The sequence below is a fragment of the Heterodontus francisci genome, unplaced genomic scaffold (genome assembly GCF_036365525.1).
Source record: "Heterodontus francisci isolate sHetFra1 unplaced genomic scaffold, sHetFra1.hap1 HAP1_SCAFFOLD_49_2, whole genome shotgun sequence".
In the NCBI taxonomy this organism is placed as follows: Eukaryota; Metazoa; Chordata; class Chondrichthyes; order Heterodontiformes; family Heterodontidae; genus Heterodontus; species Heterodontus francisci.
Genome location: NW_027140919.1, coordinates 7,694,967 through 7,709,557, shown reverse-complemented (window position 1 = coordinate 7,709,557; position 14,591 = coordinate 7,694,967). Strand labels below are relative to the sequence as shown.

Sequence of the window (14,591 nt, the reverse complement as noted above, 5' to 3'; positions counted from 1 at the left end):
CCTCTCACTTATTTTTGGATTTGAGGGTGGACGAGGCAGGGGAGTGGTTCAGGGTGAAGATTTATGATGGAGAAGATATGCTGTGCGTTTTCTTTGCCTTCCTGGATGATCTTCGTCTAATGCATGGTTTTAGTGAAGAAGAGTAGGACCCGATGATGCTTTATGCGATTGATCCATTCAGGATTATATTGCCAGACAGATGGCCAGATGTCACCGTGCCTTTCTGTTTTATTTTTAATTCTTGCAGGGGTTGTGGGTGTCACTAGCAAGGCTAGAATTTGTTCAATCTACCCTATTTATTACTTCGGCTTAATAATGGAGAATGTAACCTCCAGATGTACTACTCTTAAACATCAGCTTTGCAATATGCAGTATCTGCGTGTCGAACTATGTTTGAGGATTGTGTTCATTATAACATTATCATAAATCAATTTAATGTTAATTGCATAACAGAATCACTTACATTTGCAAGGATGGGACTCTGTCTTAGACAATGAAGACATTTGAGTAATTTTAGAGATAAAGCACACGTCTGAACAGAAAATATGCAGACCTCTCTGTTCAGACAGGCTGGTGCTATTATGTTCAATGAGCAAACGAAACTTGTGAGGCACATTATCAATTGCTATTGTCTGTAAAAGATCAATGAACTAAACTACTAATTATCAATATATGACTGTTGGACCGGACCAAAGAGGGCAGAAAACAGGATCTCTCTGCAAAATGTTGGACAGGATCAGGAAGTTCCCATGGACAATTGAACTCCAGATGTACAGACCTCCTGGCTGAGCAGGAAACCGGTATTTAAACTGGTGTGGACAAAACTGATTGGACTAATTACGTCAGACACTTTGCAGAATCAAAATCAGCGATGTGACCCATCAGACAGAGAAGTCGAAGACAAGGAGAAGACACATGGCTTCTGTAGGCGGACATAACTGCTGGGTAGAGCTTAGCATTTACCGAACTGAAGAACAAGATGACATACACATACTCTACTCTATCCAGTGACGGAGTGTGTCATAACCATTCGGCACTGTAAACGTCTGACGTGAAATGCTGAAATGTATTGATCACAGATGTTGTAAGTTCTACTCTTTCATATGTAAATAAATGCTCGTTCGAACAACCCCAAAGCACCTGTCCGCACTTGCATTCTGCATAATGCAACATCTCCAGAACATATGCCTGTATTTACATGCTGCACAATGGAACTTTCAAGCGTATAGTCCAAAACAACTGTCTATTTTTATGCACAGCCGAATGACACTTACACCAGAACAACTCCCACCCAGTTATCTCCACTTATATACTGTACAATGGAGCTGATTGCAAGCTCGGTGCCGGATTTGATACCAGAGCTGAGATTCGGGGTGGCACAGTGGCGCAGTGGTTAGCACTGCAGCCTCACAGCTCCAGCGACCCGGGTTCAATTCTGGGTACTGCCTGTGTGGAGTTTGCAAGTTCTCCCTGTGTCTGCGTGGGTTTCCTCCGGGTGCTCCGGTTTCCTCCCACATGCCAAAGACTTGCAGGTTGATAGGTTAATTGGCCATTATAAATTGTCCCTAGTATAGGGAGATGGGAGGGACAGGTGGGAATGTGGTAGGGATATGGAATTAGTGTAGGATTAGTATAAGTGGGTGGTTGATGGTCGGCACAGACTCGGTGGGCCGAAGGGCCTGTTTCAGTGCTGTATCTCTAAACTAAACTAAACTAAATTCCAATTTCATATTCTCTTTATCACAAGGCCGTTATCTTTCACCTCTATCATCATTCACCCTCCTTCCTGCCTCAGCCCATCTGCTGCTGAAATGTTCACCCATGCTTTGTTGCCTGCAAAACCGAATATTTCAATGTTCTCCTGGGTGATCACCCATCCTGCACCCTCCAGGAACATCAGCTCATCCAAAGTTTTGTTGCCTGCCCTACATGAAGCCTCTCTCAGGAGCGCCACTGCATTCACTGGTTTCCCAGCCACCAATGCCTCGAGTTGTTAGTTATGATCTTCATGTTCAGACACCTTCATGCGCTCCCCCTGGCATCAGTATAACCGCCTCCAGCCTGAATCATTTCAAGAGCTCTGCTTTTCTCTGAATCTACCTTCTTGTACATTACGCACTTCCATCCCCGACAACTTTCAGTCTTGCTTTTAACCATCTAAACCCCAGATCAGAATTTCCACCGGAAACATCTCTGTGTTTGGCTCTGTGTCAGTTTTTTGTCTAATTGCACTCCTGTTAAACTTCTTTTGATGAATGCTTACTGAAAGTTCTGTCAAAAAAAGTTCTTGCTGGTTAATTGTGTCCGTGTCCTCTCTCTCTGCACACCACGCCATCCAGCCCCAGCTCCCCCACCACCCACCATCCTCACCCCTTCTCCTATAGTGAAATTACTGGTTTGAGACACCCAGGAACAAGTAACCTATATTATCGCTTTTCTCAGCAGATTAGACATTTCACTTTTATGTTTTTGTAAAAGCAGTGAAGAATTTGTTCACCTGAACACAGAACCCCGACATCCATACTGTCAGTGAGAGATGAATTCAATGTGAATAAGCTGCAGTTCTGGAGCTGCAATTCGTTTCCTTCACATTGGACATCATTCACCCAGACGGGTCCTTCACTCTCTCCGTCCTTTGAATAGTTATAAGCGGCTGTCGCTTCACCGCAGCCCAGCTGTGTGCAGACCACGTTGGCATCATTCAGGGTCCAGAGTCTATCCTGAAATCTCCACCAGCTGCCGGTGTGGTAAATCTCCACTCGCCCATCACATTGGCTGCCTCCGTTCGTCAGCCTTAGTGACCAATTTTCATCTACAATATTAAACACATTGAGAATTGAAGCAAAATGTCTCATAATTTACTGCCACCAGAAAAGTTATTAATGTTCATGGTTACTATTTCTGTCATCATTGTCCAGAAGGCTTGTCAGAAGATATTATTCACCATTACCTTTTCTCAGTAAATACATTTTAGTGGCATACCGAGTAGCTTCCGCTGACTACACTGAGCAAAAAGGGTAAAATTAAGTGGGGTTGAGCGCGGCAAATACTGCCTATAGATAAGTGATGAGATCGAAGGGTGGAACAGGGATTTTAAATGGCTCCTGACAGATGACAGTTCCTTTTAACCAATATGGAGAGAAACAGACAAGTGTAAGTTGACACAATGCTTCCGATAACGTCTTAAATCGCCTCACAGGCAATGAAGCACTTTTGATTTGCAGTCACTAATGCAGTAGGTGACAGACCCGCCGGACTGAAGGTTGTCCTCCTCTCCACATGTACTGATATTTCCTGCTCTCGCCCTACACTTGACAATATCATCAACGTTTCTTCCAATTTCTCCTCCTTATCTTCACATGGTCCATCTTCAATTCTTCCATTCCCTTCCTCAACATCTCTGTTTCTGATTCTGGGGATAGGTTATTAACCAATATAAAGGGTAAGCCCAGTGACTCTCACAGTTACCTTGTTTATGATTCCTCACACCCCGTTTCCTCTAATAAATCTATCACATTCTTCCACTTTCTCCACCTGCATTGTATCTGTCTGGTGATGCAACCTTCCATACCAGTGCTTCCAGATATGTCTTCCTTTCCCCTCAACCAAGGACTCTCCTCACGTCCTCATCCACCCACCATAGTTGATTGGGCCCTCAAGCACGTCCATTCCATTTTCCATACTTCTGCTTTCACCCTTTCCCCCTTCCCAGAACCATGAAAGGATTCTGCTTCTTCTCACCTTCCACTCCACCAGCTTCCATATTCAACACATGATCTTCCACCATTTCCACCACCTTCAATGTGATGCCATGACCAAGCACATCTTCCCCTTCCCTCCACTTTTAACATTCTGAAGGGACCATTCGCTCTGTGACATCCTGATGCACTCTGCAATCATTCTCAGCACCCCTTCCCACAGGAGCATTCCATGAAAGCGCGGGAGATGCTGCCACTTCCCAGTTACGTGTACTTTTCTCACACCCAAGCCCCCAAGCACTGCTTCCAAGTGAAACAGCGATTTACTTGTAATGCTTCTTCGTTAGTATCCTGCATTTACTCTATTGACTAATCATGATGCTATCTCCTTTACATTGACAGACCAAACACAATTAAGTGATTAGTCTGCAAAACACCTTTGTTCAGTCTGCAAGCTTTACCTTCAGCTTCCAGTTGCCTATCATTTTCATTCTTTATTCAACTCCAACTCTGACCTCTCCATCCACTTTCCCCTACACATTCCCAATGAAGGTTAACATAAGTTTGTGGAACAGCACTTCATCATTCCACGAGCTTCCTTACAACGTTTGTGATTCAACACTGAGTTCAGCAAATTCAGATCTTATTCCTTACCCCTTTTCCTACTTCCAATGTACACCTATAAATGTGCTTTTTACTTGGCCCATTCCAAATCTATTTGCTTTGCATTGTCCCTTTTGCCATTTAGTCTCTCCTGTCTTCTACCATATCGCAGCCTATTCCTTTTGTTCTTTCCTTGCTTTCCCCTTTCTTTAACAACTGTTAAATCTCTATGTTCAGATTAAAGATCCGCAAAATGAAAGGCTGATATTGTTTCACTCAACATACATGCTGCCAGATCTTCTGAGTATTTCCAGCACTTACTGTTTTTATTACCTATATTTTAAATTGTGAAATGTGGGAGCACTTTTGCATAGAGCAATGTCCCACATACAGTGATCAGATAACTGAGCAGATAATCTGTTATATGAGGGTGCTGGCTGAGAGATAAATGTAATCCTGGAAACTGGCAGAATTGTAATTTACATCAAGTTTGTGAAATAATCCAAGACATAGCACATTGGTGAAATAACGAGTTACTTCACTCACTATAATTTTATTGCACTTGGTGAAATGGAAATTAACATTTATCTCACGCTATTTAGCTGGAATAAAGTTCACAGTGTTTTCTATTATACAACTGATCTTTGCTGAGAATTCCAGATAATTCATATTTGAATTGCCTACATTGATAACAGTTTCAATGCTCGAGCAACATTTCCATTCTATGGAAGTGGTCCTGGGAGCATCTTGCTGATTCTATAGCCCTTGAATAATGCCCTAGATTTACCCGGAAAGAGGTATTATATGACGATAAGTACTAATAACGAGACATTGTATGCATTCAATGTTTATTGGAGTGAAGCTCTTGGATGCATTTGTAATTTAATTCAGACCAATAAACCCACAAACACATCTTAGGATCTTAGTGTCAAAGGAAGCATGGGATCAGAAAAACTAGTGAATCAGCGACCTGTGGAAATAGTCAATGATGCTTGACAGTAGAACATTTGGTGCATTTAACTTCAATTGACTGAGATGACTCACCCGTACAGATGACACTGGCATCATTTTCATGTGAGCAGCTAAATTGATCCCAGGATGAAACAGGACAATCCCACAATCGCGTCTCGTTTCCCCGACACTTGTAATTTTCCTTCCACATTGGACCGGTTCCTTTCCCAAAGTGAGCTCCTCCTGGGACTGAGCTTCCTGTCCCACACTGAAGATGCTCACAGACCACGTTGGCGTCTTCCATATCAAAGTAAAGGTCACACAGCGTCCACCACTGGTCTCTGTGTAGCACCTCCACCCTTCCAGAGCATCTGTTCATCCCATCAACTAATCGGGGTCCATGTTTCCCTGTATTGGAAACAAATCCAGATCCAAATAATTTATAAATCATCCTCCACATAGAAACAGCAAAACGGAAAATAGGTAAAAAGTTGTATCTTATCTACCACGATCATCTATCCATACTTTACACAAATTATCTATTCAAAACAATTCAAATTACTACAGCAGCTCAAAAGCAAAATACTGCGGATGTTGGAAACTGAAATAAATCAGAAAATGTTGGAAATACTGAGCAGGTCTCGCAGCATCTGTGGAGTGAGCAAGAGAGTTATGTTTCAGGTCTGTGTCCTTTCATCACAATAATTACTGCAGAACCTCGTTAAGAAGTTGGATGAACACTCAAAAATTAAGAGCTCTTCTTGCAAACGTTAATAGATTGTTGGTCTCTATCTCTTGGGTCTTGCAATATAGAAGTCAGAAGGATGTGATGTTTCTGTTGTATTTGTTGCCGCTTTTGGGTACCGCACTTCACAAAACCATTTGCTTTGGAGGTGGTTCAGGACAGAGTCACCAGAATGACAACAATGCTTAAAGCGTTACATTATGAAGACAAGTTGCATAAACTTTGTTTGTCGTAGATTAGATTTAGATACTTTAGAGCTTATCTAGTTGATGTGTTTAAAATGTTTAAGGGGTTTGACAGATGCGCGATAGAATATTTGGAGAACGAATATCAAACAAGGCCATTTAGGAGCTGCATTTCTTTTTGAGGGATGTGGGCATCTCTGGCAGAGGTGGCAGTTATTGCTCAACTCTATTTGCCCTTGAAACCGATGTCAGGACCTTCATTTTGTACTGCAATTGTCTGCATGTGGAATGTTCTTCTGCAATGCTGTTAGGCAGTTACAGTTAAGGCAAAGGGTGTAAACAAAAATTGTACCTTTTGCTGCATGTGTTATAAACAGAGTGGGAAGTTTATAATTTGGTAATTAGTGGCTAAGACTGAAATATGGCCTTAACATTTAGAATTTAACTTGAACTTCAAAAAAAAAAACTGCAAGGCAGTTCATTGTTAGCAGTTAACAGTGCAATTCAGGTGAGCAGTGAGAAGTCAATCAGCTGTGATTGCCCGAATAGAGGTAAATACTGTAAGCTGGAATCTGTCTAAACTGTGGCAACTTGAATGTGCCCGAAAAGACCGATGTAAGTAAACTTCAGGTACGGTACAGAGCGTAAACACAGTTCACAATGTTGATTGAATTCATTAGGAACAAAGTGGGAAGTTGGAATTTGCTAAGAGTAAGAAGAGGGGGAACATGCTTTTTTTTATTATTTCACAGGGGATGGGGTGTTGTCGAGGCTGGCATTTCCTATCCATCCCTAATTGTCCTGGAAATGATTGTGGTGAGCCGTCTTCTTGTACCAATGCCGTCGATGTACTCTCGCTACACCCACAGAGCTGTTCGGAAGGGAGATCCAGGATTTTGACCGAGGGACAGTGAAGGAATGATGATATAATTCCAAGTCAGGATGGTGTGTGCCTTGGAGTGGAAATTTCAGGCGGTGATGTTCCCATCCATCTGCTGTCCTTGTCCTACTAGATAGTAGAGGGCGTGTGTTTGGATGGAGGTGCTTTGTTTTGTCTATTAAGCTTGAGTAAGTGAATGGAGTCACCGATTTAAAACAGAACCACAGCCAGCAGCAGCAGAGTCTATTGGGAGAGGCAGATAACAGGCAAATAGAGGGGAAACTCCTTCAGTGAAGCAATTGTTAGGTCAGAGTATGAGAGGGCGTGGGTAAGTTGCAAATAAGTATTACGTTAATTGGTGAGTGCTTCGTGTTTTGGCTTTAGCTAACCAGTAAAGTAGCTTTCAAACTAAAAAGCAACTGCACATAATTTTACGTCTAAAATAAAGACAGACTAAGTTCTGGCAAACCAGTTTTTTTTCCGGATATTGGAAATTGTGAGAAACTGAACTGTCCTGAGGGAACATGTCTGTAGCAGATGTCTCTATCTGGAAACTCTCTGGCTCAGGGTCATAGAGCTGGTGTGGGAATTGGAGAAACCCCAATGGGAGCAAGAGGTGCATTGGACAGTTTGCTGCAGATTTCAATCACACCTTGTAGTGAGCTGCAGGATCAGAATGAGTTTGTTGCAGCTTATAGTGCACAGTAATGGAAATCCATATGAGATGGAGATCGAGGATATGCAAAAAGTGAATCTATCCAACAGGAACAATGTACTGGCTATTTCTGAGGATAAGGATAAAGTCTGTCAGAAGGACAGCCAGAATGTTGACCTTGTTACCTTGGAATAGGAAGCAGTTCAACGGGAGGAGGAGTGGAGCATAATGTGATACTTTTAAGTGATTCAATAATTGGGGTATTAAGACTCCCACACAGTATTTGCCCAACTTGTGCAAAGTGAGGGATATCTCAAAGCAGATTGCAAGAATGGAGGGGAAATATCCATTCCTTGTGGACCATGTATGGACTGATAGCATGGGAAAGAGGAGGAAAGAGGTTCTTTTCAGAGAGTACCAGGAGCTGAAAGAAAAAAGAAGATCTCAAGGATTATTATACAAGCCGCTTGCACATTGACATAGAAAAAAAGATGAGGGAGATGAACACGTGGTTGAAGGTTATGGTGTTGGAAAGAGGTGTTAAATTTTATGGGACGCAGTCACCTGTACTGGGATATTAAAGAACTATTCTGCTGGAATGTGCTTCACCTGAATCGGGTTGGGATCAGGGTCCCAGAATAAAGGATAAATAGGATTGTTACAGGAACCTGAAACTGGCAAATGGGTGAGGGGAGGTTGGTGGGAGACGGGGTTAATGGGTAGAGCACAGTTGGAAATGTAGTATATCTAGGTAGTACAGGGAAAGGGATAATTGAAAGATGCAACATTTGAGTAAGACCATTTTACGGTTTTACATCACGTGCATTTGCGCTGAAAATAGCAGTTGCTTTCTTGATAATAGAATTGTTAGAAATATTGGCAGACCTCGACGTTTTGGGCAGTGCACTCTGTCCATTGTCTGGAGAAATAATTGGATCTGGTGGAAGCTGTCCGTTTATATGCAGTGCAGAACGGGAATGTGGACAGGATCTTACTACTGATAGGTTGTTACATGTTCTTGTTCTGGCTGTTATTGGTCTGTTAATTATATTCCCTGGCGGGCAGCCATAAAGGCGGGACTAAAGTGTTGTGAGTCGAAAAGACTTAGCAGTTGGCAGGAAAAAAGACAGAAGCGTAAGGGGAGAGCCAACTGTGAAACAGCCCCGACAAACACATTTTTCTGCAGCACCTGTGCAAGAGCCTGTCACTCTGGAATTGGCCTTTATAGCCAGTCCAGGCGCTGCTCCACACACCGCTGACCACCCCAGGCGCTTATCCGTCGTCTCTCGAGATAAGGAGGCCAAAGAAGAAGATGATAGGTCAGTATATGCCATTGTTCGTGCTGCTGATTGGTCAGCTATTGTGCATCGTGGCAAATCAATCCATACTACTGTTCTGGTGGTGGTATGTTGGCGGCAGAGCAGGTGTTGGTGCGTTTCTTGTGTAGAAAATGCCAGATATTCACTGAGGAACAGGCCACTGTTAGGGGGACAGTATGGTGTTTATTGATCTCCATAGCTTCCCCAATGCAGTGAATGGGACAAGACTGCTATCGTCAAGCAAGCTCAACTCAATGACCACCGCATTGAATGGTCCAATTCAAAACTCCACCTTGTCTATACTAGACCGGCATGCAAGACACAACAAAATCAAAATCATGCAAAAATTCAAAAAAACAACATTGCTCAGATCCTCGTGAATGGCAGCGATACAAAGAAAAACAAAGGATGACAAAACAGATCACAAGAGCTACAAATTGTTGACAATAACTTCAGAAATATATTGTCATTAAGAGCAATGTGGTCTCATTACAATGGCAGTTGTGATATAAATGAAAATAAGGAAATGGCAGGAATTATACATAATTACTGTGCATCAGTATTTACATGGACAGAACTTTTATTAAGGTTCCTTGTTGCCACACGTGGCCACATGCTGCCCTGACGTCGAGGACAGTCACTCTCATCTCACTGCAGGAATTCATCTTTCTCATTCATGTTTGTACAAACGGTGCAATGAGGTCTGAAGCTGAATGGTCCGAGAAAACCCAAACTGAACATCAGTGAGTAATTTATTGGAAAATTCTGCTTGATAGCACTGTAAACAACACCTTCCATCACTTTGTTAATGATTGAGATCAAACTGCTGGGACAGTAATTAGAAAATTGCAATTGTCACACGGCTATTTGAGAAAGGTTAGCGAGGGAAACGAGGACATTATAGATTGGTTAGCCTAACAGCTATTGTCAGGAAATTACTAGAGTATACATTTAAAGATGGCGTGTCTGATCACCTTGAAAAGTTACAGCCAATCAGTGAGAGCCAGCATGGATTTGTAAAAGGTAGATCATGCCTGATGAACCTGATCAATTGTTTTGTGAAGGTAACTAAAGTAGAGGGCAGGGGAAGCTCAATGGATGTTATTCAGATGAACTTCCAGAAAGCACTCAAGAAAATCCCTCATAACTGATTGTTGGCTAAAGTTGAAGGTCATTGGATTCAGTGCAAATTATTAACTGCTTAGGAGGCTGACAGCAGGGATAATGTGCAGACAACCTAACTGGCAGGATCTGATAGTGCCGTCCCACAGGAACCTCCACTATTTAGTAATGATTTAGATGGCTGGATAGAAAGCCACATATCATTGACATATTCAATATTGCCATTGAAAAAAATCAGCCATATTGCAATCATGTATATTTTAAGCATAACTTAACAAAAAAAATCAGTAACTGTGTAAAACTATTTCAAGTTTGGCAATTGTGAGGTGTCCAATTTGGACTTTAAAAGGTTACAGAACTTTCTAAATGGTGAAAAGCCGGAAGCAGCACATGGAAAAGAGACTTCAGGCTCATGGGCAAGTACGGGAACGAACATCAAAACAACTAATGGAATGCTGGGATTTATATCTAGAGGATTGGAATACAAGGGGCGAGAAATGATGCTACAGGGGCAAAACAAAAACCCTGGTCTGGCCACATCTGGTGTAGTGTTCAGCTGTGGGCAATACATTGTTAAAAAGGATATATTGACCAGGGAGAGTATGCAGCATAAGGGATACTGGAGTTCTGAAGAAGGATCACTGACCCGAAACGTTAACTCTGCTTCTCTTTTCACAGATGCTGCCAGGCCTGCTGAGCGGGACCAGCATTTCTTGTTTTTATTATACTGCAATGATTCCTTGGCTTCAAGTGTTTCTGTTTTTTTAATCAATCATGAGATGTGGGTGTCGCTGGCAAGGTGAGCATTCGTTGTTCATGCCTAGTTGCCCTTCACAAGTGAGTGGCTTGTTCGGCTATGTCAGAGGAAAATTAAGAACCAACCACATTGCTGTTTTTCTGGAATCACATCTAGGGCAGACCAGTAAGAATGGCAGATTTCCTCCACGAAGGACATTAATGAGCAAGATTTTCTTTTAATGACAATCGACAATAGTTTCATGGTCACCATTACTGAGACTAGTTTTCAATTCCATATTAATTAACTGAATTTAAATTCCACTAGCTGCGGTGGTGGGAATTGAACCAGTGTCCCCAGCATTAGCCTGGGCCTCTGGATTGATAGTCCAGTGACATTAGCACCACGCCACTGCCTCCTCTCATTATGAAGAAGGATTACCAAAACTGTGGGTGGGTTCCCTGAAATGTGGAAGAGCCTTGTCCTTTAACATTCTTAGCCTATGCCGTTCAGCAGCAGGAAAGTCTTTGGGAATTCTGCAGGTGAGCTACTTGCCACAGAATACCCATCATCTGACATGCTCCCGTCGCCTCAGCATTTTTCTGAATGGTGAGGTTCCCTGTCACTGACAAAACCCAGCAGGATTTGACAGTGGTAGTGAATTCACTGATAATAATAGCTAGGGGAGGTGTTATTCTCTCTCTTGTCAGAGATAGTAATTACCTGACACGGAGGTGGTGAGTGTGTTACTTTCTACTTATATACCCAAGTCTAAATAATGTCCTGATCTTGATGTAAGTGGGCATGAATTGTTTCCTTATTCGAGTAATTATGAATGGAACTAAAGATCATGCAATCAGCAGCAATTTGCCCAACTTCTGACATTTTGATGGTGGGCAGGTAACGGACCAAGCACCAGAAGATAGTTGGGCCTCAGAGAACAAACAGGAAATACATTTTTATATAATTGTAGTGGAAATCTGGAACATTCCCTAACAACTCCCAAAGTAAAGAGCTGTGGATGTTGCATCCAATCTAAATTTTCAAGACTAATATTGACCGATTTTTGTTAGCTCGGTGTATCAAGGAATCTGGTTCAAAGCCAGGTAAAGAGACTTGAGGAACATATCAAGTATGATCTGATTGAATGCTCGAGTAGGCTGGTGCAACTGAAAGCTCTGTACTGATCATGTGGATATGTGTCTGATCCTGTCATATTTAGCGTATAAAATGCACACATTCTATAAATTAACTTTGCAATCTTTCAATTCAGGCCTGATTGCACTGAGCAGTGCTAAAGAACAGCCGTTCGTTTATACCCTGTAAGTGTTAACGTGGGCAGGGAGGGTTGAAAGGCTATTGAAATGTCGGATCATTCGTGGTGCTCACATTAAAGTATCTAAATTGGCCAGTGCATGTTAATTTAGTCAACTCCCGACTGTTGCAGCCAATATGCAATTATAGATATACATTCGGTGCAGTGATAAATAAACTTGCGGAAATTCTGCTTCTTGCAGAATAATGTTCGGATTTAGAAACATCTTGTTGATCAACTATTGTGGGTATCTTGAACCACGTTACACCAGACCTACAGCAGTAATGGTAAACGAAAATGACTCGTTTAAATATGAACCTTTTAGACAGAAAGACGGCAATGTCACCTTCCTCAGTTTTCCAAATATTAAGCAGGAAGTTGTCTGCTTTTCAGTAAGTCTGTACTCACCGGAACAGATCACACTGGCATCGTTCCGATGGCTGCACTCCTGCTGAGTTCCTTCAAAAAGACGGCAGTCCAATAAACTTGTCTCGTTTCCGATGCATTCAAAGATATCACTCAATGCCCTCTCCAAAATGAGCATATCTTGGTGCAGACATGGCGACTCCACACTGCAGCTGACTACAGACCACATTGGCGTCTTTCAGATCCCAGTCAAGGTCACACACTGTTCGCCAGTATTCACCATACTGGATCTCCAGTCTGCCTGAGCATGGAGAGTCTCCGGATGTTAGTCTAGGAGATCTGTGATCTGAATAAGCGTATTATATCATAATAAGTATAATACATTAATAATCACAATAATACAAATATTTATATTTCAATACACATCCGATTAATCACAGATCTGGCACTATTCGTTCTCAGATCGTTCCATTCTTTTCAAAACTGATGAATCTGTGTTTTCTGTATCACTACTGCTTATACTGTGACAGGACCATAATGTTTAAAATTTTTATTTATTTATTTATAACTTACCCAGTCGCCGTGACTGTAACTGAGGAACACGCACTGTATCAACAGTTGGAACTGGGTAAAAAGTATTGTGTGGCAAGAACTGGTACAAGGAGTCCTGTTGCTCATGTTTAACATAAATGGTTCAGACTCGTAAAAGGGAGGTACAATTATAATATTCATCAATGATATTTACTTGGGACAATAGTTTCATACTAAGGCAGATTGTGATAAAAATACATGACGTTAACGAAATTGCAAATGAATTTCAATGCAGATAAATGTACACTTATGCATTTGGGTAGGAAGACTGAGAACACAGATTCCTTGGACAATGATAATCTAAATTGCATCGAGGAGCAATGGGATTCGGAGGTACAGATATAAAAATCAATAAAATAGCAATAACAGGTTAACAAAGCTATAGAAAATACAAAAAGAGATTGATGTTTATTTATGAGAAATACGTTGAAAGGGGAGTCATACCCAGCACAAGGAAGGATTTGCTGTTGATGGGAGTTGTTTGATTGGGTGCTAACTGGTCAGTGTTTCCCTGCTTTTCTCGACAGTTTGTAACAGGGCAATTTTCCACCATATCAGTTGAATCCTAGTGTTGTATCTGTACCGGATCACCTTGTCTAGAGTTGTAGCTTGTTTTAGAGTACTGTTCTTCAGCACTACAGCTATAATGTTATCGGGCCCTAAACCTTTGCTTTGTGCTGTGCACTCAGCCGCTTCTTAATGTTGTGTGCCGTAATCTTAGGAATGGACCGAAAAATAGAAAGCATTTGCACAGCGATAGACCATTGGCATGGATTCTCACCTTTTGTCAGTCTGAATGACTACCTTTAACCCACACTGTGTTGACTGTTTTGTAGCCAGTTTGATACAGTCTGTCATGATCACCTTTCAAAGCTCTTCGTGTGCAATTAATTACCTTGAAACCACATTCACAGTTTTAAGTTTAAGAACTGGACAGACAGTTTGTCACCAACAAGATGCAACAATCAGCATACAATCATAGAATGTTTACAACACAGAAGGAGGCCATTCAGCCCGTTGTGTCCATGCTGGTTATCTGCAAGAGCAGCTCAGCTAGTCCTATGCTTCTGCCCTTTCCCCATAGCCAGGAAACGAATTTATCTTCAGGTGCTTGTCCATTTCCGTATTGAAAGCCACAATTGAATCTGTCTCCGACAGACTCGCAGGCAGCACTTTCCAGATCCTGAAAACTCGCTATATAAATAAGTTTTTCCTCATGTCACTGTTGGTTCTTTTGCCATCCACCGTATAACAGTGTCCTCTGGTTATTGACCTTTCTGCCAAGAGGAGCACTTCCTCTCTATCTACTCTGTCTAGACCTCATGATTTTCAACACCTCCATCAATTTTCCTCGCAGCCTTCCCTGTTCTAAGGAAAGCAACGACAGTTTCTCGAATCTATCAATGTAAATGAAGTCTTTCATCC

At 41.9% G+C, this 14,591-nt stretch overlaps 1 protein-coding gene across 1 annotated transcript; it reads right to left on the bottom strand.

Moving 5' to 3' along the window:
• Window positions 1-1,091: 1,091 nt before the first annotated feature.
• On the bottom strand, window positions 1,092-12,804 carry LOC137361401 (scavenger receptor cysteine-rich type 1 protein M130-like). The gene is made up of 4 exons (XM_068026269.1): window positions 12,618-12,804; window positions 5,346-5,660; window positions 2,666-2,812; window positions 1,092-1,201 (listed from the first exon to the last, which is right to left on the bottom strand). The coding sequence occupies exons 1-4, from the start codon at window positions 12,802-12,804 to the stop codon at window positions 1,092-1,094; spliced, it is 759 nt and encodes a 252-aa protein (XP_067882370.1).
• Window positions 12,805-14,591: the final 1,787 nt, after the last annotated feature.